At 45.0% G+C, this 25,065-nt stretch overlaps 1 protein-coding gene across 2 annotated transcripts in view; it reads left to right on the top strand.

Moving 5' to 3' along the window:
• Positions 1 to 25,065, top strand: part of COL22A1 (collagen type XXII alpha 1 chain) — a 327,910-nt gene that overhangs the window by 228,266 nt on the left and 74,579 nt on the right. For both annotated transcript variants that reach the window (XM_028852945.2, XM_077942884.1), the window contains exons 38-41: positions 1,517 to 1,621; positions 2,387 to 2,431; positions 10,587 to 10,664; positions 24,067 to 24,102. In XM_028852945.2, coding sequence (XP_028708778.2) covers positions 1,517 to 1,621; positions 2,387 to 2,431; positions 10,587 to 10,664; positions 24,067 to 24,102 — 264 coding nt within the window. The remainder of the gene's footprint in view (positions 1 to 1,516; positions 1,622 to 2,386; positions 2,432 to 10,586; positions 10,665 to 24,066; positions 24,103 to 25,065) is intronic.

The raw sequence follows: 25,065 nt of genomic DNA, 5'->3' as shown, positions 1-25,065 counted from the left end.
TGAAGGATGGCACATTGTAAGTAGGACGTTGGTAATCTGGAAGGGGATGTCCAAGATGTTAGGCATCTTAGGAGGACTAACAGGTGCATGTTCAGAAACCAGAAATCAGTGGGCTATTGCCATATTGAGCCTCTAGAGGGAGCCAAATGCCTTCCCTTGGCTGAGCAGAAGCCCAGGCTGAGGGCCGGGCCTGAGACTTAACTTGGAAAGGAACCTCCAGGGCTCTGCAAAGTGGTAAAAATCCCGGACATTGCAGCATGCTTTTTCCCTCTCACACCATGTGCAGGGTCTGTCCTGGGGCTAGGGGAAGCTGATCCTGCTCCAGGCTTGGAGAGAGGCCCTCTCCATCCTTGCTTTGCCCATCCTTGGCTCATCTTACCTTACCCCTGCTCCATCTGAGAATGTCTGGAAACATTGCGATTGCAGCTTCCGCCCAGGGCAGCCCCGTCTGGGGAAAGGAATCCATCTGGTTCGCGGGGCTCAACCTAGTGTTCCACAGCCAGGGCCGCCACAAGGACTGCTCAGAGCTCTGTGGTCAGAGAAGATGAACACTGGCCTGGAGCAAGCTTAAAGCCCAAGTCCCTGAACAGACCCCGGTGCCCATGCTAGCACTCTCATGCTCTCTCTCCCTTGCTCTCTCCGTTGTAGCTTTAAGCTCTGTTCTTATAGTTGAAAACCTAACTGTAAGAGGGATTGGATTGTGTCTGCAGGGTTCAGGGAACAGACTGAGTGTCCAGTGTTGGGAAGATTTCAGAGAAGGCTGAGTGTAAAGAAATGTTACGTAACAGAGCTGCCTGACAAAGGAATGCCCAGTGTGGAGACGTAGTGAGGTCTCTGCTCCCAGAGGAGTTCAAGCATAAATGAGGGCTGATCTGTAAGAGATGCACCGGAAGTAGATTTGCCCGCACTGGGTGGGAGGTCCTCATGAACGTCCTGTCATTTTCCATGCTTTTTATTGAATCGATTGACTAAGGCCGCAGTAACAAAGTATCATGAACTGGGTGGCCTAAACAGCCAAAATGTACTTTCTCCCAGTTTTGGAGGCAAGAAGTCCTCAGTCAAGCTGTTGGCAGGCTGGCTCCTTCTGAGGGCTGTGAAGGAAACATCTGTTCCAGACCTCTCCCCTTGGCTCCTTGGCGGTGTCTTGTCCCTGTGTATTTGTGTTGTCTTGCCTCTATGCATGTGTGACCAAATGCCTCTTTCTTTAAAGGCCACTACTCAGATTGGATTAGGCCCATTGGAGGGTCACACTCCAGTATGACCTCATCCTAACTTTAATCACATCTGTGCGTTGAAGTAGTAGGTGTTAGGACTTCAAGACACGAATTCTGGGGGACACGATATAACTTATAATATGCATTACACAGTCCATCTTTCTGTGTCCCAGAAAGCATGGGCCTTCTAAAATCATAAGGGCAGTCCCAGGAAACCTACAAACCTACTCAGGCTGCTTCCCCGTGGAAAAGCTTCATGCTGAGGGTAATCGACCCTGGGAAATGTCTACTTTTCTTTCCAGGGCTCAGCGGGGGAAGAAGGCAGCCCAGGGCCAGTTGGTCCCAGGGGAGATCCCGGTGTTCCTGGGCTCCCTGGGCCACCCGGAAAAGGGAAGGATGGAGAGCCGGTAAGTGGAAGGTCGGGAGTCCCTTCGCCTGTAGAAACCAGGTGAAAATTAGAGAAGGAAAAGGAAAAACATCTAACTGCCAAACTTTACAGAAATTGAACCGTGGCCAATGAAAGGGGCCTAGTTGGGAAAGGGGTGGTGTGTGGGTCCAACAGTCTGCTCTAATGTGGTTCAGGCTAGGGCAGCACATCCTCATGGACCACTGGCCAAATGCCAGCCTGGGCCAGTGCTGGGGACACAGAGATGGATGAGACAGTCTGCACCCTGGAGATGCTCCCATCTCATGGAGAGACAGTCAGGTAAGCACATCCCCACAGCTCAGGACAAGTGTATGCATAGAGAAGGACTTCTGGTCTACTCTGTTGCTTTCAGCCAAGACTTCCTAGAATCGTGGTTTTCATTGTGGCTGTGAGTGCCAAAGCCCTTCAGCCTGAAGTGAAGGTTTCAAAGCCTGCTTTGAAACGAGGCCTTGCCCCTTACTTGCTTCAAGTCTATACAATAAGGCTCTTCAACGGGAAAGCAAACAGAGAGGCTAAGAGATTTCCAGAAGGCCACACAGAGGCAGTAGGAGGCAGAGTCGGAATTCATATCCAGGGCCTTGGGGCTCAAAACCGGATTCTGTTTCTTTTGTGCAAGTCAGGTCCTAGGGAGAGTCTCACCCATCTCTGGGTCCCCAGCAGAGGATGCAGTCAGCCTGGCACGGGGTGCATGAGTCAGTGTTCACCCTCAGCTCCATGACTGTCCTTGTATTATTTATTTCCCCAGGGACTCCGTGGATCACCTGGACTCCCTGGACCCCTAGGAATCAAGGTGAGTGCTTGTCCAAGAAAACCGTGGGTGCCATGAGTTGCCCTTAGAAAGAGAACATGGAAAAATTAATTATAAACATCTCCGGTCACTTCAGTCCACTTCCATGTTTCCCAGCTCATTGCATTCCATTTGACTAAAGGTTCTAGGACTGTTTTTTTTTTTAATTTTTTAATTTTTAATTTTTAATTTTTTACAAAGTCTCACTCTGTTACCCAAGCTTGAGTGCAGTGGTGTGATCTCAGCTCACTGCAACCTCCACCTCCCGGGTTCAAGTGATTCTCCTGTCTCAGCCTCCTGAGTAGCTGGGACTACAGGCACGCACTACCATACCCGGCTAATTTTGTTTTGTATATTTTTAGTAAAGATGGGTTTTACTATGTTGGCCAGGCTGTTCTTGAACTCCTGACCTCGTGATACCTGCCTCGGACTCCCAAAGTGCTGGGATTACAGGTGTGAGAGAGGATAAAACCGGTGCACCTGGCTGGTTCTATCACTCTTAACTGTTATATTGAAGTAGTTGCCATATAATCAGTACTTAATAAATACTTACCATTAATTGAAGTGGCAGGAGACACTGACTTTCGATCGGCAGAGCAATAGGTCTAAGCAGTTCTTGAATTATGAGTCTCATTGTAGTACCAGATGATTCCGAAATTTCAGAGGCTTAACACACTAAAAGTTCGTATCTCATGGACACTAGGTCTATGGGAGTCTTGCTGCGGGAAGTTCTCACCCGCATAGCCATTCAGTGGTCACATTCGAATCCCATGACTCTTCCATCCTCTAAAGTTTCAGAATTTTCTACTGAATTCTTGGAGTGCAACAATAATAAAGAGAGTGGGGAACCCTGTGGGAAGATTTTATGGCCCAGACCTGGAGATTGCTAATTCATTTCTACCAACACCCAATGACAGTCACACAGGGGAGACTGGGGCATGTTGCCTGCTGAGGCACACAGGAGGAAAAGAGAAATGCTTGCTAAATACCAACCAGTCTCTTCCTCAATTCGATTGCACCCACAATTCAGAAAATACGACTTTTTTCATGGGGAAGTGTTCTTTTTTTTTTTTTTTTTTTTTTTTTTTTTTTTTTTTTTTTTTGAGACGGAGTCTCGCTCTGTAGCCCGGGCTGGAGTGCAGTGGCCGGATCTCAGCTCACTGCAAGCTCCGCCTCCCGGGTTCACGCCATTCTCCTGCCTCAGCCTCCGGAGTAGCTGGGACTATAGGCGCCCGCCACCTCGCCCGGCTAGTTTTTTGTATTTTTAGTAGAGACGGGGTTTCACGGTGTTAGCCAGGATGGTCTCGATCTCCTGACCTCGTGATCCGCCCGTCTCGGCCTCCCAAAGTGCTGGGATTACAGGCTTGAGCCACCGCGCCCGGCCGGGGAAGTGTTCTTATGAGAAATTTCCTGAGTGGACAGGGAAGTTTCCTAAAATACCTTCTACATTGAATCATTCATTCATTTACGCATCAATTACCAATCAATTACCAATGCATTCATTACTTTATTCACTGCATGTCTACTGAGTTTCTTACCACATGTGTCAGATTTTAAGGTGGGTTATGGGATGACAGCAGTGCATGTCCTGTGTTTCAGGACCTCCAGTGGCTCACAGTTCAGCCGGGAAAACAGATATGTAAACAGACAAAAAGTAGACGAGTGCTAGGAGAGAGGGTAGCTCAGGGCACGTGTGGGCTCCGAGGGGGCTCGCTAACCCAGCTTGGTTTCATTATCGTGGCTTCTTAAAGGAGGAGATGTTTGTCCCGGTTTTAAAGTGCATGTAGGGCCAGGTGCGGTGCCTTACACCTGTAATCCCAGCACTTTGGGAGGCTGAGGTGGGTGGATCACAAGGTTAGGAGTTCAAGACCAGCCTGGCCAACATGGTGAAACCCTGTCTCTACTAAAGATAAAACCAATTAGCTGGGCATGGTGGTATGCAGCTGTAATCCCAGCTACTTGGGAGGCTGAGGCAGGAGAATCATTTGAACTCAGGAGATGGAGGTTGCAGTGAGCTGAGATCATGCCATTGCATTCCAACATGGGCGACAGGGGAGACTCCATTTCAAAAATAAATAAATAAATAAAAATAAAATAAAGTGCATTAGCCATTAGCAGGGGAAGAAGTTGAAGGAGGAGTCATTGGCAGGGGAATTAACAGGGCAAGACACTGAGGCCTGAGGCAGAATGTGTTCAGAGAAGACCATGAGCTCTAAGTATGCCCATATCCAGTGAAAATTATTTGACTAACTCAGATGCATCAACTTTTAAAAATGTGGGTGAAACAGTCAATGACTGACTTGAGAATATGTACATTTTGGGCTTTCATTTGATGTGCATATTCAAAATATTAATAAAAGTGTTATTGTAAAATTATATTATTTTACACTTGCATATGTCTATGAAAACAATTTTTTAAAGTTCCTAGATGCCTTCAGTATCTTCTGTCATCGTCCCTTGAGCCACCGTCTAAGTCAGCTGGCACTTCTCCAAAGCTTATTACCATGCATTCCACCTGAGTGTTTAAAGATTCAACACTTCTGGAATGCACACACACTGCTATTACTGAAAGTTTTATTCCAGCCCCAGAAACCATTCTCCAAACAGTAGGAGGCCTTTTTTCCCCCTTTTTATTTCTTTCTATGCTTGCACCTTTGGGATCTCAACAACATAAACACAGAGTGTATTGCTTCTAAAATTGTATGTGAGAGGCTTGCTTACAATAATGTGCAAGATATGAAAATTTGAGGCTCCAGGAATAATTACTGTTATCTATATTACATTTCATTGCTTCATGGTTTCCCCTTATTCAAGCAGGTGAGGTGCTCTCTGTAAGCATCCCAAGCTTACACTAATTTGATCAATGTAGACCCATGTGCTTTTTCCTAATAGTGATATTCACAATCAAAATATTTTTCAAAAGGGAAAATGTTTTTGTGTGTTATGAGTAAATACATAACCACTCCTCATTTTCTGAGGAATAAAATTGGGACTAACTTTGCCTGACTGTGGGAGCATATAAAATAGTTCCACATGCCTGGAACAGTGGGTATATATGGAGAGGGGCAGATTAAGGAATTAGGACCTAGATTCTGGAGGATTTTGTGCATTAACCACCAATCTGAAGATATGTGGCAGGCTCCCTCGTGATGTGGTACACACAGTCCAGTCCGATCTGCAGTGCTCAAGCACTCCACTTCTTTCCCCTTAGAGGAGGAGGACCTCAGGGACCCTCAGGGCCTAGAGGGCGTTAGGATCTAGAGGGCATTGATAGCCTCTTGGAAGACAGGAAGGTGAGGGCACCAGAAATGGTGGAGCAGCAAAGTGGCTTCAAATGCTCCTTCTTTATGACCATTGATCTAATAGTAGGAGACTTTTTTCCCCTTTATCCTGTTTATTATGTAGCTGTATCTTTGGGATCTTAGTGATCCATTGATGGGTAGGCTCAGAGTGTGTTACCACCTAACTCACAGGCAGAGTCTGGGGGAAAAATAAATGATGTCATACAAGTATATATACATACAGTTGCCTAGCATGGTGCTGGTCACAGTTGCATGCTCAGTAAATATTCATGATCCTTATTATTGAATCCCCTGTGGGGTCTGCTTTAGACCTTATTATTAATTATTATGATTATGCTTGGATCCTTATTATTAGATCACTCTGTGGGGTTGCAGCAAGAAAGCAGGGGTCTATCTCTGCAGGCACGCAGTTGTTGGAGGAAGCCTGGGGGAAGTGGGGGAGGCAGCATTAAAGAGCAGAAGCAGGCTGAGACTCCCCTGGGGGAGGAGTGCAGACACTCCTGACATGGGTCTAGTTGACCAATTGGTTTTAACTCCGTGAGTCTCAGGGCAAGTCATACTGCCCCTTTGGCCAAATGTTTACTCTTATTTAAAATGTGAGATGTCTAAACACTTGACCCATTCCAGTGTTGATATTGTGTAAATGTGTAAGTCAGAATGTGGCTTAGAAAGCGTTCCATAGTCAATTGGCATTGGGAAGACAAATTGGAATTTAAGGTCATCTTTAGTTGTAGAATGGGTTGCTCAGCCAGAGGAAGAAGGTAAGAAGTAGGGGAAGCTAGGGAGAGGTGGAGAGAGAGATCCCAGAGAGGGTGACTTGTGCAAGGCTTGCCCTGGTACTGTCCCAGGTGCTGATTGAAATTAGGGCAATTTCCTTAGGAAATCAAGGAAGGGAGTTATTTGAAGGTTTTCTTTGGCCGCCGTTTGGCCCTTCCTAATCCCTTTTAACTGCAGGAAGACTCTTGAAGATGCCAGTATTTCTCTTGAGTGGCACTTGTTTCTAGCAGGCTAAATAAGCTTTGGCTTCATGCAGAGCTGGGTTAAAGTGCCAGCTCAGGCAGATGACTTGAAGGCAGGTGGCTCAAGCAGCTCTGTCTCTCTGAGCCTCAGTTCCTTTCTGTATGAAGGAATAAAGAGTGTTTAACCCCTACAGGGCTCCTCAGGAGATCCATGATCTTATGACACACAGATGTTGCTCAATAAATGTCATTCTCCATCTACAACCCCCACACTTCCTTCCTCCCACATCTCTTCCTTGGACACTGTGCTGCAGATTCTAGCTCATGCACTCTGTTCTTTCTTAACCATTAGCCTTCTGGCTTTTCCTGTCAGAACATTAAGGTCTTTTTGCTCTTCTTGGGGCCATTTTCTGAAAGTTTCAGTTTATGAAATTGTAAGGTCATTTCTTTGGGGAATTTGTTAGCATCACAGTGGACCATAAACATACAAATGGAGCCAGACCTAGTGTAGCAGAAAGCAGTCAGTGACTCCACGCTTCCAGACTGGGCTGGGAGAGGCCTTTCTATCATGTTCCTTCCTCTGAAAAAGTTTATTTTGGTCAAAGGCAGAACCCAATGCCTGACACAGAGTGACTGATACAGGATTCTTTTGTTCCTGCATCCAAGAAATGGTTACTAGCTGCCACCTGTCTCAGACCCTAATCTGGACACTGTGGATACAGAGATTCATAGATCCAGTACCTAACAGAGGGCCTGAATTATTTTAGGTGCTTGGTAAACATTTGTTGGATGAAGAAATGAATGAAGATTTTCTACTTTCAAGCTGCTTGCAGAAAAGTCAGAGGGTCAGACAACTGTGCACTGGGAGGGCAACATGTTAAGGTTAGTGAAGATCTATGCAACCATTTGCAAAAAGACAGAAGGGCAAGACAGGCAGAGGCAGCTTTATAACAACAAAACAATGGGATTGAGTCTTAGTTGATGGTAGGCTTTGGAAGCTTAGAACATGGATGGAAGAAGATCTCAGACAAGGGGAAATAGCATGTATAAGAAACCGAAGAGCAAACAAATACCATGGAAGCATACAAACTAGGTTGTTGACATGACTTAGCTTGCAATGGTCAGGGTTTGCATGGATGGCCATGGATGTACATGGACCATGGCCTTGGGACAGGAAAGGGACAGTTTCTGCTTCAAACTAGAACAGAAAATAAGAACAACAGGAAGATCTGCATTAAGATTGTAAAAGCAAAACCAAAGGGCAAAAGAATATAGATTTATCTGACATTTATATGTGTTTAGTTCACTTTCTATCTTCTACCTCTGCATATAAGGTAATAATAGAGGGAGGATTGTTTGAGCTCAGAAGTTTGAGACTAGCCTAGATAACATAATGGGACCCTGTCCCTACAAAAAATTTCAAAAATTAGGCAGGTATGGTTGTTCACACCTGGAGTTCCAGCTATGAGGGAGACTGAGGCAGGAGGATTGCTTGAACTTGAGAGGTCGAAGCTGCAGTGAGCCATGATTGCACTACTGTACTCCAGCCTGGGTGACAGAGCAAGACCCTGTCTCAAAAATGAAGAAATAATAAATAAGTGATAATAATGCAACCATAATATACAGTGTATTTCTCAAGCGTATAGAGTTGTTTTTAAATGTCTTCATAAGATACATGGGGATTTGGTAGAACTTTTTTTTAATTGATGAGGACCCAATGATGCAGAGAGGTTATGGGACTTACCCAAGGTCACAGGATGAGGTTGACTTGGCCCTGAGACTGGACCTAGTATCACCTCACTACCAGCTTGAAACCTTCCTACATGCCCCTCTCCACTGCGGCAATGAGCTGGTGACAGATAAATCATGGGTCATGACGGTCATTCTTAGTTCATGACACTTGTTTCCATATTTGTTTTATTTATTTATTTATTTTTGCTCCCTCTATTCCCCAACCTCCCCATAGAAACGAGTTAGATTTTCTAGGGATCCATAGTATCTTGAACTTCCAAGAACCATTCATATTATATTATTCTAAAGAAACAGATTACACTAATTGAGAATATACAGAAAATTTGAGGGAACTCCTGGCAGAGATGAGGGCAAAGCAAGGGATGTTGCTGACTCTTAGGGACTCAGAAACAGCAGGTACTGTGACTCAGAGGCCCAGAGGGACCAGGGGAAGCAATGATGTCAAGGAGACCTAGTGAGGGATTTAGATACTGGTTTGTATCTTTTGTGAGAACTTTGCAAGGTCTGTTCCTTCATATCCTCATGAACATCCCTTCTTTTCCGAACTTAGCACTGAGTATTGACAATGGGCAGGACTTATGACTGAGTAATCTTCTGGGCTTGGAATCTAGATTATGGTTTGCAGTGAATGAATGAGCATTAGTTGAGTGAATATATAGCTTATGTACTCATCCAGGCAACGGTTTTACTATAGGAAAGGCAAATCATCTTAGAGCCATTAATGAGATGTTTTATAATGCACAATACCCAAACCTTAATAAAGCAACATACTACCTAGCAATATCGAGTTCTGTCTTAATTAACTGCCACATTATCTCTTTGGCTCTTCATAACAAGCTTCTGAGGCTGTTTCTGTTTGTCATATGAGTTAACTTATTCCAGAGATATTAAGTGGCTGGAGCCAAGATCACCTGCCATCTTGGCCTCAGGCTTGACTGTGGTTCCGCTGGCTAAATAAGCTCAGGATCACAGCCTCCTACACAAAACTGTTGGGGCCATGTGTGTTTTGGGCCAAATTTAATTTCAATTTTAGAAAGGTAGTAATATGCAAAATATACACTTAATGACATTTATGGTAGTATCTGGGGCAACACCCCAATCAAGCTCATTCATCCTTAGGCGACAAAAATATGTAAATGTTCACGCAAAATGGAATAACCAAAGACTGCAAATAGTGTGTGTCAGCACAAGTCAGGTTTTGCTGCCAACTGAGTTGAGGTAAACACTTGTTTTTAAGGGCTGAGGATTTTGAAATTATGAATAAGGTGTGACTCTGCCTCAGCTTTGTTCTCCAGGAAATGGCAAACAAAATTTCTTCCCTTTTTCAATTTCTTCCTCCTTTTTCCTTTTCCATCAAAGTCCAGCATGGCAGTACAATGAGAACAGAAGCAAACACAACTCCTAGCTCATGTTGAGTGCTGTGCTAGGCTCTGTGCCAAGCACTCTCTCTGCATAATCTGATTGAATGAGCACAACATCTGCAGACCTGGCAGCTCCTGTCCTGTTCCCCTTGTAGGTGAGGAAACTAAAGCATAGGAACTCATCACTTTCCTAAGTTAACAGTTAATAGGTGTTGAAACCAGAACTTAAATCCAGGCCTCTGACACCCAGGTCCACACTGTTAACTATGCTTGAAGGCAAAGGTCTTATCTCGGTCCCCTTTAGGCTCCTCACTCCCACATTCGGAAGGGTGATGTGGAAAATGTAGGTACTTGATAAATTATTGGTGAATTGATAAATTAATTTATGTGTGATTTGGGATCTAAATTGAAATGTGGGTGCGTGTGTAAGTCTGGGGTATAGTTAGGATGAGGGTTTGATGTGGTTTTAAGAAAGCATGGTAGATTTGGACAATGCTTCCATGGGGAGGGCCATATTTTTATAATCACATTTGGAACCATGGTCAAGGTTGGTCCAGGAATGGTCATCCTTGAAAGTTATATAATCTGAGTTGATGGCTGTGGTCCCTGAATATTGGGCTGAGTGGGATGATGGGCTGCTTGGGTAGACTATAGCATGGCCCATGGAGGCCAGGTGGCAGGAGAAGCCTGCAGTCAGGATTCTAGAAGAAGCATGATTCATTTTGCACCCTAGCCCTCTCCTTCCTGGCACTGACCTCTTGATCTTATTTTTCTCTCTTTCTAGGGGGATCGAGGAGCTCCTGGGATCCCTGGTTCTCCTGGCAGCCGTGGTGACCCAGGCGTAGGGGTTGCTGGCCCTCCTGTAAGTCCTTATTTATCCAGCTCTTACTTGCTTTCAGGACATACAGCCATTTCCTGTTGGACCTGCCTGCAGAAACACTCTTTTTTTTTTTTTGAGGTGGAGTCTCATACTGTCACCCAGGCTGGAGTGCAGTGGTGTGATCTTGGCTCACTGCAACCTCTGCCTCCCAGATTCAAGTGATTCTCCTGCCTCAGCCTGCTGAGTAGCTGAGATTACAGGTGCCTGCCACCACACCCGGCTAATTTTTTGTATTTTTAGTAGAGACGGAGTTTCACTATGTTGGCCAGGCTGGTCTGAACTCCTGACCTTGTGATCCACCCACCTTGGTCTCCTAAAGTGCTGGGATTACAGATGTGAGCCACCACTAGTTTTAATGAATAATTCACATCAGTCTATTATGTGTTAGTTTACAAACTCACTAGGGGTGATAGCTTTAAGAATTGCTAAAACTTTGAGTTATAGGGTCTTAAGAATCAATGAAGTGTGTCCCCATTCAGGTTGAGGATTGCTGTCAATATCTTCGGCCTCCACCTGAATGCCTCTAGAAATAGAAGGCATGCTTCTTTCAAAGCCAGTGCATCTGGCTCTGCAGTTTAAAAATATATTTCCATAGATAATGGAAATTCAGTAGAATTTTTTTTTTTCATTGAGAATAAAATTATGGTATCCTGTAGTTTCCACCCAGTGCTTTTAATTCTCCCCTTTGTACCACAAAGAACACATATTTTCTTTCCTCCTTTACTGAGTGATAGTTTTTGGGACATAAGACCAGTTTACAACCTTGAAGCCTTTTCTTCTGTTTAGTCCCTTCTTTGATAGACATCGTACCCTCTTAATGCACCTTAAAAGTGCATTTACTTTGTCCTTAAAAGCCCTGTCTTGCAATTGTTTAAAAGAAGCTCAAATACTCAATCCTTTTCAAATGCCATTGCTAAACCATGGAATACCTAAAGTATCCATGTATTATCGTTGTTGTTACTATTATTTTAACCCAAAGGCACAATCCAACTTTATCTTTATTAAATGGAACTTGAATATAAACTGGAGTAATACATGGTCTAGTTTCTGTCTGATCTTGCATTCAATAAATGAAGGCCATGACCAAGAGTGATTAAGAGTAATATCATTCTTCATGCATGACTCTCAAAGAATGAGAAGGAAAATCCAATTTAGTACCCAAAATATTACCTGTGAAATAAAATTTCCCTTTCCTTTTCTTCTGTGGTTCTCTTATATCCAGAGTAGTTCTTGGGCCTCTCACTGTCTCCCTGAAATTCTCCTCTGTCCTCCCATTTTCAAGCAGGCCTCCTGGCTTCCACACCAGAAATCACCTCCTCACTGTTACTTCTACTCACTCGCAATGAGGGATCGTTTCATGGTGGCAAGAAGACCAGGTAGCTCTGTGTCTTCTTAGATCTGCCTGAAAACCATGGAAGGAGGCATGTGTAATGCCCTTGGGAATGTCTAGTTTGGTTAAACTGTTTTCCTTAAAATATATTCTCAGCTAAAATTGCCCACTTCATTACATTCATTTTACCTTTGTTCTTTGGCTATTTTTGTTCAGTCTTTTTGTAACTGGAAGGAACACTGTAAGAAAAAGTGCAGTGAGAGAACACAATAGTTGATGCCTTCTTCTTTCTGAAATTCTCCTTTAATAGGGCCCCTTCTGCTGGAGTTGGGATGCTGCTTCATGTAGCAATTGCCACTTAGAATAGAGAATGGATTGTAAGTGAAACTACAGACCCATAACCGGAATGAGGCACCCCCATCACTTACCAGGGTTCTACATGACCCTGTCTACTCCTTGCAGATTCACCTTATCAGCCCTTACAGAAAGCTGGCTTTGGAGGCGGACACAATTCACCTCACCTGCCACCGAAGAGCCAGCAAAAATCACCCATGAAATATGTTCCTGCCTAAGTGAATCCACCTGAAAAGTCATTGGCTGGCTGTAGTCAAGAGGCTGTAAATCAACTGTTTTTAGTGTCTTGGCTACCACTTGGACTTATTAAAAGCTTCCGTGGTGGATAAAACCTTATTGAATTTTCATAAATCCTATCTCTGGCCACAGCCCAGGCCACTAATGGCCTGGGAATCTGTATAGAGGGTGCAGAGATATGCTGAGCTAAGCAAAGGTGTGTGGAGGAGGTGAAGAAGGGGTCAGCCTGGGGGTGGGTACATGTTAAGTTCGTTGGGGATGCAGTTGCCTCTTTACAGGAACATTGCCGTTTGCTGGGAGGTCCTGTGTCATATCTTGTGCTGGGCCTCAGAGCATCCACATCTACCGCCTCACTTGGTACTGAGCAGGTTGTTTTATCCTTTGGTTAAGGCTGGGATCCCATGAAAGTACCCCTAAGAAGGGGATTCAAGAGCAAGGAGTTTGTTTGGGAGGTGATCTTAGAAATCACTACTTAGGAAGTAACAAAGTGAGACAGATAAAGCAAGCAAGCCAAGGGGAGGGTATGTTACTGAGCAGATGGCCACTGTGGGTACCTGGGGCTCACCTGTGCAACAGCCCCTGAGTGACTACATGGCATTGTTGCAGAGTTGTTCTGCAAAGGGAGCGAAAGAGCTGGGGCGTTTCTGTACCACCTCCTGCCTGTATTTGGTTGGAGGCTGCTCCCTGGGGAGTTGACTCCCAGAAACTCTCAGCCTTCCCTGTGGTTGGGCCAAGCATTCACCTGTGGCTAAAGAAAGCCCTGGGCAGGTGCGTGCCCAGGGAACATGGCAGGAGGGAACGGACGTGTCCACTACGTCACTGTTTTCCAGGTAAACAATGTGAGGTTCAGAAGGTGACGTGATTTGGCCAATGCTACGTAGCCAGCCCAGGGCAGGGCCAGGATACAGACCCGCTTCCCACAGCCTCTGAAACCAGTCCTTTTCCCCCTGCAACACCTTGCTTTGTGGCTTCGGCAGGATGGGCAGGATTTATTCATTTCCATTAATCTTCTGTGAGGTCCCTCAAAGAAGGCACATTAAGGATAGATCCAGCTGGGACCGGGCACGGTGGCTCATGCCTGTAATCCCAGCACTTTGGGAGGCTGCGGCAGGCGGGTCACCTGAGGTCAGGAGTTTGAGACCAGCCTGGCCAACATGGTGAAACCCTGTCTCTACTAAAAATACCAAAGTTAGCCAGGCGTGGTGGCGCATGCCTGTAATCTCAGCTACTCAAGAGGCTGAGGCAAGAGAATTGCTTGAACGTGGGAGGTGGAGGTTGCAGTGAGCTGAGATCCGCCGCTGTACTCCAGCCTGGGCAGCAGAGCCAGACTCTGTCTAAAAAAAAAAGAAGAAGAAGTTACTCTTTGCTTCCTTCCTCCCGTGGTGTCATGCTCCCGTGCCTTTGGCATCCAGGGCAGCACTGACTCCCTGGAAGGGAGCCAGGAGCTCTGTCTGCCAATCTCTGCACTGTCACAGGCAGGGGGATGAATGATGAGGCCGTTGTTTGGGGGTTTTGGCTTGCTGCTTCAAGATAGTAACAAACAAACAAAAATCCCTTTAATCTTCAGGTTGCCTCTGATGTTCCCTTAGCAATGTTTAAGATGCTTACAAAATGAGCCTACTTAGGCCCTGGGACAGGTTAAAGTCCAAGTTAGTTTGACTGAAGGAGCTGGGGTTTGTAAAGACAAGGTCCCATATGTAACCCAGGACTCGCTCCTTCCTACCCTGGCCCTCAGTTTCCTGATGGATCAGGTGCCAGCAAATTCTGCAGCAGCATCAAGGAAACTGGGAGGATTACAACATGATAATACTGGTGATAATACCTGCTTCCCTGCCTTTGCCCTGGTGATGTCATAGCAATTCTGTTTGCCTGATGTCTTTCTCAGACTTTGCAGCCTGAAATGACCTCCCTTTTTGAGCCTCTCACCGTTGCTCCCGGGAATTAGTTGTACCGATGCATTACATCAGTGGGTCCAGGCATTGAAGACGCACGTACAAAAGGGACGGAATCCCCGGGCTCCCTGCCCTCCAGTGGGCCTTCTAGCCTAAGAGTGACAGGAAGCACGGCCCCGTTCTGTGCAATCAAATATCTCAACTGCCCTAACAGAAGGGTTTTTTTTTCATTCCCCCACTTTCGAAGTAATAATATATTAATAATAAAGATAACAGCGACTGAAATATTAGAATAATAGCAATCACAGCCAACATAAACTGCCTACTTGCAGGGATAAGAGTGAGCAAAGGCCTCCATGTCTACCTCTCATTTATCTCACAGTCTCTCATTTGTTTCTCCCAGAAACTCTAGCAGGTGGATTCCACTTTTCTTTTCATTTTACAAATGATGAAATAGAGATGTGAAGTCACCATGAGGACGTGGTAGAGCTAGGACAGGAACCCCAGCATTCTGACTCCAAGAAAATGCCCTTAACCACTCTTCCAGCAGGGGTACCATACAGTTGAACCCCTGAATAATGTGGCAGTTGGGGTGCTGACCCTGCACAGTTGAAAATTTGAGTATAACTTTTGACTATCCCCGTATTTAACTAATAGCCTACTGTAGACTGGAAGCCTTACTGATAATTCAGTCAAGTAACACATGTTTTGCTTGTTACATGTATTATATGCAATATTCTTACAACAAAGCAAGCTAGAGAAAAAAGTTATGAAAAAAATCATAAGGAAGAGAAAATACATTTATAGTACTGTACAGTATTTATCGATACTATAAGTTTGTGTTGTTTGCTTGCAAGAACAGCCCACTGGAAAGGGCTGCAGCCACAGCTGCAGACCTCAGTGTGAGGTACACATCAAGTCATTCAGCTTTTTTCTTTTTTTTCTTTTTTTGTGATGGAGTCTTGCTCTGTCGCCCAGGCAGGAGTGCAGTGGCGCGATCTCGGCTCACTGCAAGCTCTGCCTCCCGGGTTCACGTCATTCTCCTGCCTCAGCCTCCCGAGTAGCTGGGACTACAGGCGTCCGCCACCACGCCCGGCTAATTTTGATTTGGTATTTTTAGTAGAGACGGGGTTTCACTGTGTTAGCCAGGATGGTCTCCATCTCCTGACCTCGTGATCCACCTGCCTCAGCCTCCCAAAGTGTGGGGATTACAGGCGTGAGCCACCGTGCCTGGCTGCCGTTCAGCTTTTTCTTGTAATATCACGACTTTTCTCTGCTCCCTGGGAGAACTTCCAGCATCACTTGTAGTGCTTCATATGGGTTTTCTGGTGTTCTTCAGTGTTTACAGTATTGCAATAAACATGACAAAAAATAAAGAAAAAAAAACCACACACACAAGAACTGTGAGAGAACACTTTTTACTTTGGTAATGCGATTTACTGGAGAGAGAGACTGCTCACGCAAAGATGATTAGAATCACACAGCATTTAAGCAGATACTCACAACACGTGAGCTCACAATCGCAACAGGAGGTGGCTATAAAATTATTATAGTACTACGGTCTGGCTACAGTTAATTTTATGCAGTTATGACTTAATGTTGCATGTATGTTTCTTTACATTTCTCTTAACAGTCACGGTGCCATGTATGGTCTGTGTTTGTGTGCACACATTTTAAACAAACTGTAGCATTTTATTATAGATTTGTGTATATTTTATGATACTAAATGATACAACAGACTAGTATCTCTATATTTTCTGCATTTATGGCATGCCTTACTTTTGCTTAATTTTTCAATATTTCTAGGCCACTGGGTCATTTGACAGTTTTTTTAAATTGTTGAAAATATCCAAAGTATTTATTGAAAACAATCTGCATTTAAGTGGACCTGCACTTTCAATCCCATGTTGCTTAGGGGTCAATTGTAGTAATGAAAGTTCATGTTCACTTAAGTCTTCACACTCACCAGTGACTTTTTTTTTTTTTTTTTTTGTGACAGGGTCTCACTCTGTCCCCCAAGCTGGAGTGCAGTGGTGTGATCATGGCTCACTGCAGCCTTAACCTCCTGGGCTCAAGTGATCCTCCCACCTCAGCCTCCTGAGTAGTTGGGACTACAGGTGCGAGCCACCATGCCTGGCTAAGTTTTGTATTTTTTGTAGAGATGAGGTTTTGACCTGTTGCCCAGACTGGTCTCAAACTCCTGAGTCTAAGCCATCCACCTGCCTTGGCATCCCAAAGTGTTAGAATTACAAGTGTGAGCCACCGTGCCCAGCCTACCAGTGACTTTTTATATGCATGATCACTCCTGTACAATTGACTTCCATGTCTAGCCCGTGTTTGTTTGTTTGTTTGTTTGTTTATTTAAACTCATGTCTTATCTGCCTGCTTTAGTCCAATTCCTTTGATCATAAGAACCAAAGTCACTCAGGCTGTCCCAAGAATTAGGCTGGCTAGATTCCTTTAGGTGTGAGTACCCCCATCTTATCTGGATGCTACTTGAGAACACTGGGCATTTGTCCATGGTTACCCCAGGGTCCAGCTCTCGGCCTTGCCCCCGTGGCCGATGCTCAAGGAATGTACAGTGCTTGATTCACTGAGATCCATTCTCACCCTGCCCAGTGCACAGAGCTGCGTCCTGTGGGCAGTGATGGAGGAGGCTGAGGAAGGTGTAAAGCCACACACCACCTCCCAGACTCCAGGGCTCCTGTATTGCTTTGTGTATAACCAGGAGCTGAGCCTCCCACAGTTTTTATAGTGAAGTGTCAAGATGGCCGGGCGCAGTGGCTCACACCTGTAATCCCAGCACTTTGGGAGGCTGAGGTGGGTGGATCATCTGAGGTCAGTAGTTGAAGACCAGCCTGGCTAACATGGTGAAACCCCATCTCTACTAAAAATATGAAAATTAGCTGGGTGTGGTGGTGGGCTCCTGTAATCCCAGCTACTAGGGAGGCTGAGGCAGGAGAATCGCTTGAATCTGGGAGGTGGAGGTTGCAGGGAGCCAAGATTGTGCCACTGCACTCTAGCCTGGGTGACAGAGCAAGACTCCATCTCAAAAACAAACAAACAAACAAACAAAAAGGTCTTAGGATTTTCTTCTGTTGATGGAGATAGAAAATAGTTAATAGTTTTAAAATAAGTTTCTACTGACACTTCTGATTTTGAACTCTCCTTTCTAAATGAAACAAACCATTTTGTTGTTCTCAATAATAATTCCTAAGGCACACTTAACATGCTGGGCACTTGGCTTGACATGCCACTGCCTTCTCTAGTCTTCCTAGCAGTCCAGTAAGGTGTTACTATTATCGTCTCCAGGTTTCAGATGAGGAGACTCAGGCTCAGAGAGGTTTAAGCAGCTGGCCTTGGTCACTCTGCTGGTGAGAGACAAAGCAGGCATTTGACCCTGCGTTGATCTTGCCCTGAAGTCTGCGCTCTTTGTTTCTAAGCTAGAAGACAGCCTCTGCTGTCCCTGTGGCTCCAGGAGCCTCCTTCATGACATGGTGGGAGGAGCTGGGCTGTCCTGGGCTGTTTCTGGTTCTGCACAGTTAAAGCCAGCATAAGAAAGGCTTCTTGGTACCAGACATGGGAAAGGCCAGATACTGCCCTGACCGCCTCCGGGACCCTCATCTCTGCTTCCTTAGCAGACCCCACGGCCATGGCCAAGCCCTCTCCGGAACTCCCTGCTCTCCATTTCCACACTTCCCGCTCTCCATTTCCACGCTTCCCGCTCTCCATTTCCACGCTTCCCGCTCTCCATTTCCACGCTTCCCGCTCTCCATTTCCACAGTTCCCGCTCTCCATTTCCACACTTCCCGCTCTCCATTTCCACGCTTCCCGCTCTCCATTTCCACGCTTCCCGCTCTCCATTTCCACACTTCCCGCTCTCCATTTCCACAGTTCCCGCTCTCCATTTCCACACTTCCCGCTCTCCATTTCCACGCTTCCCGCTCTCCATTTCCACGCTTCCCGCTCTCCATTTCCACACTTCCCACTCAGCTTCACTCAGCCCCTGCATCGCTCGTGGGTTTTCCCGCTGGTCTCCCCAGCTGCCTGGCCTCTGGGCCTCTGGTCTGTTCCCTCTGACCCCTTCTCCACTCCGCAGCCACAGCTGTCCTCCTAAAGCCTGGATCTGAGCCCACCTCTTGCCTGGTGGGTAGCTTCAGAGGCCTCTCCAGCAAGGTGCTGGGCCCTTCTCCTTCAGACCACGGCTTCCCCGGGACATTCCTGGAGGCACCCGTGCTGCTCTCTGAGCACAGAGTCTGACTTCTCCTCTTGGCCTAGTGCTCTCCTCTGCCAGGGTTATCTCTGCCTCATCCTCTTCTCTACCTGTGAAGCCCCCACCCCACTAAACCTCTTTTTCTTCTGTTCCCCTCTGGGTGAAGATTCCTCAAACTCTCGGGGGCTGATGCCAGTGGCTCTAGGCATCCTGTAACCCTGACTCACTGAGCCTGATCAATCATTACCACAGAGATTTCCCTCTCACCTGGAGCGCTTCACATAGGCGGGCTCCATGCCCTGTAGCCACTCGGCCACCCACCCCAGCACGCAGCAGTAGGCCTGCGCACACGTGAGGCACTCAGATCAAAGATTACAGAGAATAAAAGTTCACTTTATTTTCAGATCTGTGCCTTTGGTAGGAGGAACAAAGAGGGGATCAATTCTTAGAGAAAGGAAGCTGGTTTTTAGAACAGCCTGATAGCAGAGAAAGAAGAGAACGTGTTTCACATATCTAAAGCCATATGGGACTTTCAGTTTTGTAAAACTACGATAATTGTCAGAAAACACCAATAGCATGACTGTGCATGTGCATCACATGTAAGTGTATTCATATGTGTGATATATATGTGCATGTATGTGTGTCTCTGTATGTATATCTATAAGTTTTTATTATGGAGAAATTCAAATATACTAAAAGTAGGTAGAATAGTAAAATAAACACCCATATAGCCACAACTAGTGCCAGGATCCCATAGCCAATGACCATGGTTTTCCTCTTATCCACTACCTTCCATTATTTTGAAGCAAATTCCAGACACATTTTGTCTGTAGATATTTCAGTATATGTTTCTAAAAGATAAGAATTTTAAAAAACAGAACCACAATTTTATAATATACCCCTTAAAAATCCATAACACCATCACATATCTAGTCAGTGTTCAAATTTCTAATTATTTCATACATGTCACGCTTCTGTGTTTTTTGTTTGTTTCTTTAAGATCCAAATAAACGTATAGCAAGTGATTGGATGTTTCAATTTTTTTTTTTTTTTTTTTTTTTTTTTTTTAGTCTCATAGAATTTTCCACCATCTGGAATTTGTTAATGTAATAGCTCAATGCGTTCCTCTGTCCCTGTGGTTCAGCTTAGTTGGTACTCAGACCTAGAGGCTTGATTGGATTCTGGTTTGATGTTGTTGGCAAGACTTCACAAGTAGGGTGTTCATCCAGTAGGAGGCACATGATGTCTGGTGGAGCCTCTTTGTGATGCATTCACCCTGTGGTGTCTAATGCTCCCACCAATTAGTACATCAAGGGTTGCAAACTGGTGCTATTCTAGTTCTATTCATTCTTTCTTTATTAGCTGGAATAGTTCTATATAGACAAATGTTCCCTAAAGCACCCTTTGGATACGCAGTGGTATAAGACATATGGAAGGCAGAATATAAATGCTTGAAGTCTTTCCCTTGTTTTCAAATAATGACTTGGTTCCCTAGCATCTTGCAAAGAGGACCAATTAGATGCTTGTTGTTGTTGTTTGTTCTAAGAATAATTTTGAACTTGGGGATATAAACACATTAGATGTGTTTTAAATTATTGCAGCTAGTCTTCCTTTTGATGCTCAGTTTGTCTTGTCTTCTGCCAATGGAGGTCTATTTAAGTTGATCCTGATTACATTTGACACAACTTAGCAGTCTTTGATGCTTTCCTTGCTCTAGGTTTGTTGTGTACATTTGTTGTCCAGGTCTCTGATCAGTCATTTCTTCAAGAAGTCATAGTAGTTTCTCTTAATGGAAACTGGTATCAAAGGCCCAAATCTGGGCATTAGGGTAAAATGACTCTTGAACAAACACATCAGAGGCCGTAATTTCAGAGAAGAGGGTTGTAATTGTTGAAAACATATTTGAGCTTCAGATATAGGAATGACTTTAGAAAGTCTTTGTACAATCCCCTTCTTCAACACACCTTTATCGTTCTTAAAGTAAACTAACAGGATAGACATGGGAAAGGCTTTTATGGTTGGGCACTGCCTGCTTCACTACTTGTAGTATCTTCTTTTATTTCTGATAACACAAGGCAAGGTGATACTCTAGATTTGTATTACAGCTGAGAAAAGTGAAGGTCAGAGAAGCTGTCTAAGTAACTTGCTTAAGGTCAAACAGCTGATGATTGATAAGCTAAGATTTGAAATGAAGACCTTTAATTTAAAAACACATCCTTCAACGTGGATTTTCTATTAAATGACATAAGAAGATAATTTAGAGCCTGGCATGGTAAACAAGTTAAATGCTTAAAGTGGATCCTGGGATTTAACTTGAAAACAAAGGGTGACTCTCAAATGACATGACATTTCCCAGGCCAATAACAAACCATCCCTCACTCCCTTTCCTTAAGGAATACATATCCATCCTCCCTGGGAACTACTGTGAAAGGAACACAATTCAAATGCAGGTATGGTGGCCCATGTGCACCACTGACCTACACCGTGACAGAAGCAGTGAGGTAGAATGAGGGGAGCACTGGCTTCTGAGTCAAATAGACCAGAGGTGGAATGCTGAGTCCATCATTTTTTCTGCTTGTCCTTAGGAAAGCTATATAATGAATTTTAGCTTTAGTTTCTCGATCTATAGCAATGAAATGTTGATAATACCCAGTTTGTAGGCCTCTGATTGGGGTTAAAGTGAGATGATCTGTGTATGGAGCAGATAGGACCACTCCTGGCATATAGACCAATAGCTGCAAGTCCCCTTTGTGCAGCTGTGAGTTATTCATTCATCTCTGTTTCCCTAGCCAGACCTGCCTGTGTGTGCATATGACTCTTTCAGCCATTTCTGGAATGAGATAGAATTCTGAGAAATGGTGGGAGATTTCAAGAGAAAGAGAGAAGCAAATGTGCTACATTCTGGTGATTTATCATTCATTTGGTCAAGAGGGAAAAATGAATAATTTCAGAAATTTACTGTGATTTGCACTGTTCAGTCATGATCATTGTGTGTCTTAAGAAATATATATATATAAAATAAATAAATTATATATATATATATATGTTTTAGTTCAGTTGCCAGTCTGCGTAGGTTCTTCAGGAAATGACATTTGCCATGATTCTTAAAGACAATTATTCTGGGAAATTCCTATTTTATATTAGTTTCAAATTAATCTGGTTATTACAATTTTTTTTTTATTTTAATGACTACATTTCTATTTCTAAAAATGTACTCTGGCTCTTTTCATACCTACCAGATCTTTCTGGATAATGCCATGTTATTTTCTCTGTGGTTTTCTTTCTTTTTTTTCCTCTATATATAATCATTTTAATAGACCTTTTATTGCCTGTATCTGACCACCCCATTCTCCAAAGTTCATGGAAACTCAGTTCTACCACTCGTTATGTCCTTGTGGTGAACAGCCTTGTAATTTGAGATTGCAGTTCTGTGCCTTTGGGAATCTTTCTGTGAAGATCCTTTCACTGCTCTGTATGCTCCTAGGGGATTTTCTTTCTGGGTGCCAAGATGTTGACTTGTGTGTAGGCACATTGGCTTTGAGCTGAAGTTCTGCAGGACTTCTGACTTAGAGCTCCCAGATGCCTGTGAGGGCAGGGCCCTGAGGGTGAGTTCTCAGAGGAGGCTTCCGTCATCATGCACCTGCATCCCAGACAAAGATGGGTGAGCTTCCTTGACATCATTTTCTTCTCTACCCCTTCACTTGACTGTCTGTCCCTTTACAGAAAAAAGCCTGTGGACCCCTGCTATAACCTACTGAAAGATTTGACTTTACTTACTGTTCTGAGTTTCAACTTCCAGATCAAAAGGGCCTCCAGCCTCGTTTCCCATCCCCACACAGCTCTCAGAGTCCTGCTCCTCTCCAGGGCAGGTCTGTGTAGATTTAGGGAACTGTTCTCAGTTGTCTCTTTCTCTAGACCTCTGGAGATTTTCTCTACTTTCTCTAGTGCCCAACTACACACTTAAAATGATGCTTATTCTATTTTATATTAGACTGCTCTGGGGCATATTTAATGGGTAGGCTTTTAGGTTACCCCTGCCACCATACTGCAGGAACCTTGGCATTGGTGTGAAATCGTTTTGCTCTCTTGGGAATACCTAGGGACATTCTCGTGGGCTGTGCTACAGGGAGATGCAGAGCACACGGGACTGAGGGCAGAATGTGAGACTAACCTCATCCTGGCCAGTGATTCCTGGCGTGTCTTGGGCACGTCTCTCTCTCTCCTCTGGACTTAGTTTGATCGTCAGTGAAAAGAAAGGATGATTGGCACTGATTCTCAAGTTCTCCTTGTGCTTTAAATTTTTCATTTTGATCAAATGCTATTTGCTGTGCTGTAGTCTGCTATGTTCTTGCAATGCACACGGCGCTTGCTGAGTGTGGAGAGAGCATGGTAAGAATGCAGACTCGGCAGCCACCTCATGGGAGCATTCAGTCCATTCAGTGAGAGGAATAGGCCAACAGGCAGTAACAATGCTCGACTTTCAGTCTTAGGCAGGGCACGTGCAGGGGCGGAGACTATCCAGTGAGCACCCTGGGAGAAGCCAGAGGAGGCTCTCCACAGGCAGGGATTTCTCAAAGGAGAACCAGAGAGTGACAAGAAGGTTTCCAGGTAGAAAGGCAGGACAGAGTCTTCATGGAAATGCACAAGCCCCAGGGGCAAGGGACGGTCCCATTCGCTGCAAGACTTGAAACTGCATGTGAATGCCTTCCAGTCAATCAATGAACAGCATCTTAAGCATGATATCTAGAAGGCAAATTCTGTCTGGGCAAAGAACTGGGCACCATGGAGGATGCCAGGCCCATGTCTGTGTGTCTGTATACATGTGTGTGTGCACGTGTGTGTGCACGCGTGTGTGTGCGCGTGTGTGCACGTGTGTGTGTGCGTGTGTGTGTGTGTGTGCATGCACCCCTTGTTGGAGAAGGGAGCTTGACTACTGCAGCCTCAGCCACTAAGGCTATGGCTGGGGAATGTGGTCGTTATCATGACCATCCTTTCCTGAGCAGAAAGAGCCAGTGCATGTCCAAGGGGGTGCAATACAGGGAAGTCGGGGCTGCCGGGTTCAACCTCACACTAGAGCTACAAAGTAGAGTTGGGCCCAGGTGTCAGGAGCTATGCAGGGATGATGATAGGGTGGCATCAGTTGAGGGGCAAGTGGAGGAGCTTCCAGAGAGATTTTCATGAGCAACATTTGTGGATGGGTAGATGGTAAGAGGGTATGGCAGTGTGGCTTCAAGGTAGGAGGAAGTTAGTAACTCCTTCCAGGACAACTGAGGACCTGTCTAAGGAATAAACACCATAGCTTGTTTACATCAGCATGTCATTTCTACTTTGCTTACATACTTGTTTGTTTGTTTCTAGGGCCCTTCCGGACCACCAGGAGACAAAGGCCCCCCGGTACAGTATGCTTTAAATAAAGGGATGAGTTTCTATACGAGGAATCCTGCTCAAATCAAAGCAGTTTTAAATGGGAGGCACCAAAAACTGAAGTAGATTCTGAAATTTGCTCACATTATTGAACAGGGCAGACTCCAACGTACGAACTCTGACCTGTGGAACAGAGTGTGATTGATGTGCATATGAGCAGAGAAGGGATGCCATGCCCGTATTATAGTCGGGCAAATAGACTGGCTTCTGTTTTGGGCATCTCTTCAACATAGAAGGGTGGCCATGGTTTAATGAATTCAGCCAAATTGCCTGAAGAACTAATTTTGAATCTTGGTTTTGCCAACCCCAACCACACGGCAGTGAGCCAATGTGGTAACTGCTCTTAATCTGTCATGTGGGCAGAGCAAGACCCCGGAGCCACTGTGGAGACCTGATGGACTGACTTTATGCTGAAGCAACAGGAGGGCTCTCAGTAAGCCTTCATTCTTAGGAGCAGCAACCATCCATGACATGCCTGTGCATGCGTTTGCTGGGAAAATATGATTTCCTATAAATTCACCCCAGGGGAAATAGCTGCATTGTAGCAACTGGGATGATATTGTACCTTGTGTCTTGTGAACATATTTTAAATAACCTTTATTTATATGATTTCTGAATTCAGGACAGGGATTGCTTTGTGTGTGTGTGTGACAGAGTCTCGCTCTGTCAACCAGGCTGGAGTGCAGTGGCACGACCTTGGCTCACTGCAATCTCCGCCTCCTGGGTTCAAGCAATTCTCCTACCTTACCCTCCCCAGTAGCTGGGATTACAGGTGTGAGCCACCATGCCCAGCACAGGGCTACCAGGGCTCCTTATACCCATTTTTATAGATGAAGAAACTGAGGTACTACATAGTGAACTGATAGACATGAGATTTCAGAGCAAGTTATTGCAAAGCAGAGGCAAACAGGTGGGACTCTAGATGGAGGGGTT

Source organism: Macaca mulatta, chromosome 8 (assembly GCF_049350105.2).
Source record: "Macaca mulatta isolate MMU2019108-1 chromosome 8, T2T-MMU8v2.0, whole genome shotgun sequence".
In the NCBI taxonomy this organism is placed as follows: Eukaryota; Metazoa; Chordata; class Mammalia; order Primates; family Cercopithecidae; genus Macaca; species Macaca mulatta.
Note: the sequence above shows the minus strand (reverse complement) of the source record. Positions and strands in the feature narration are given on the sequence as shown.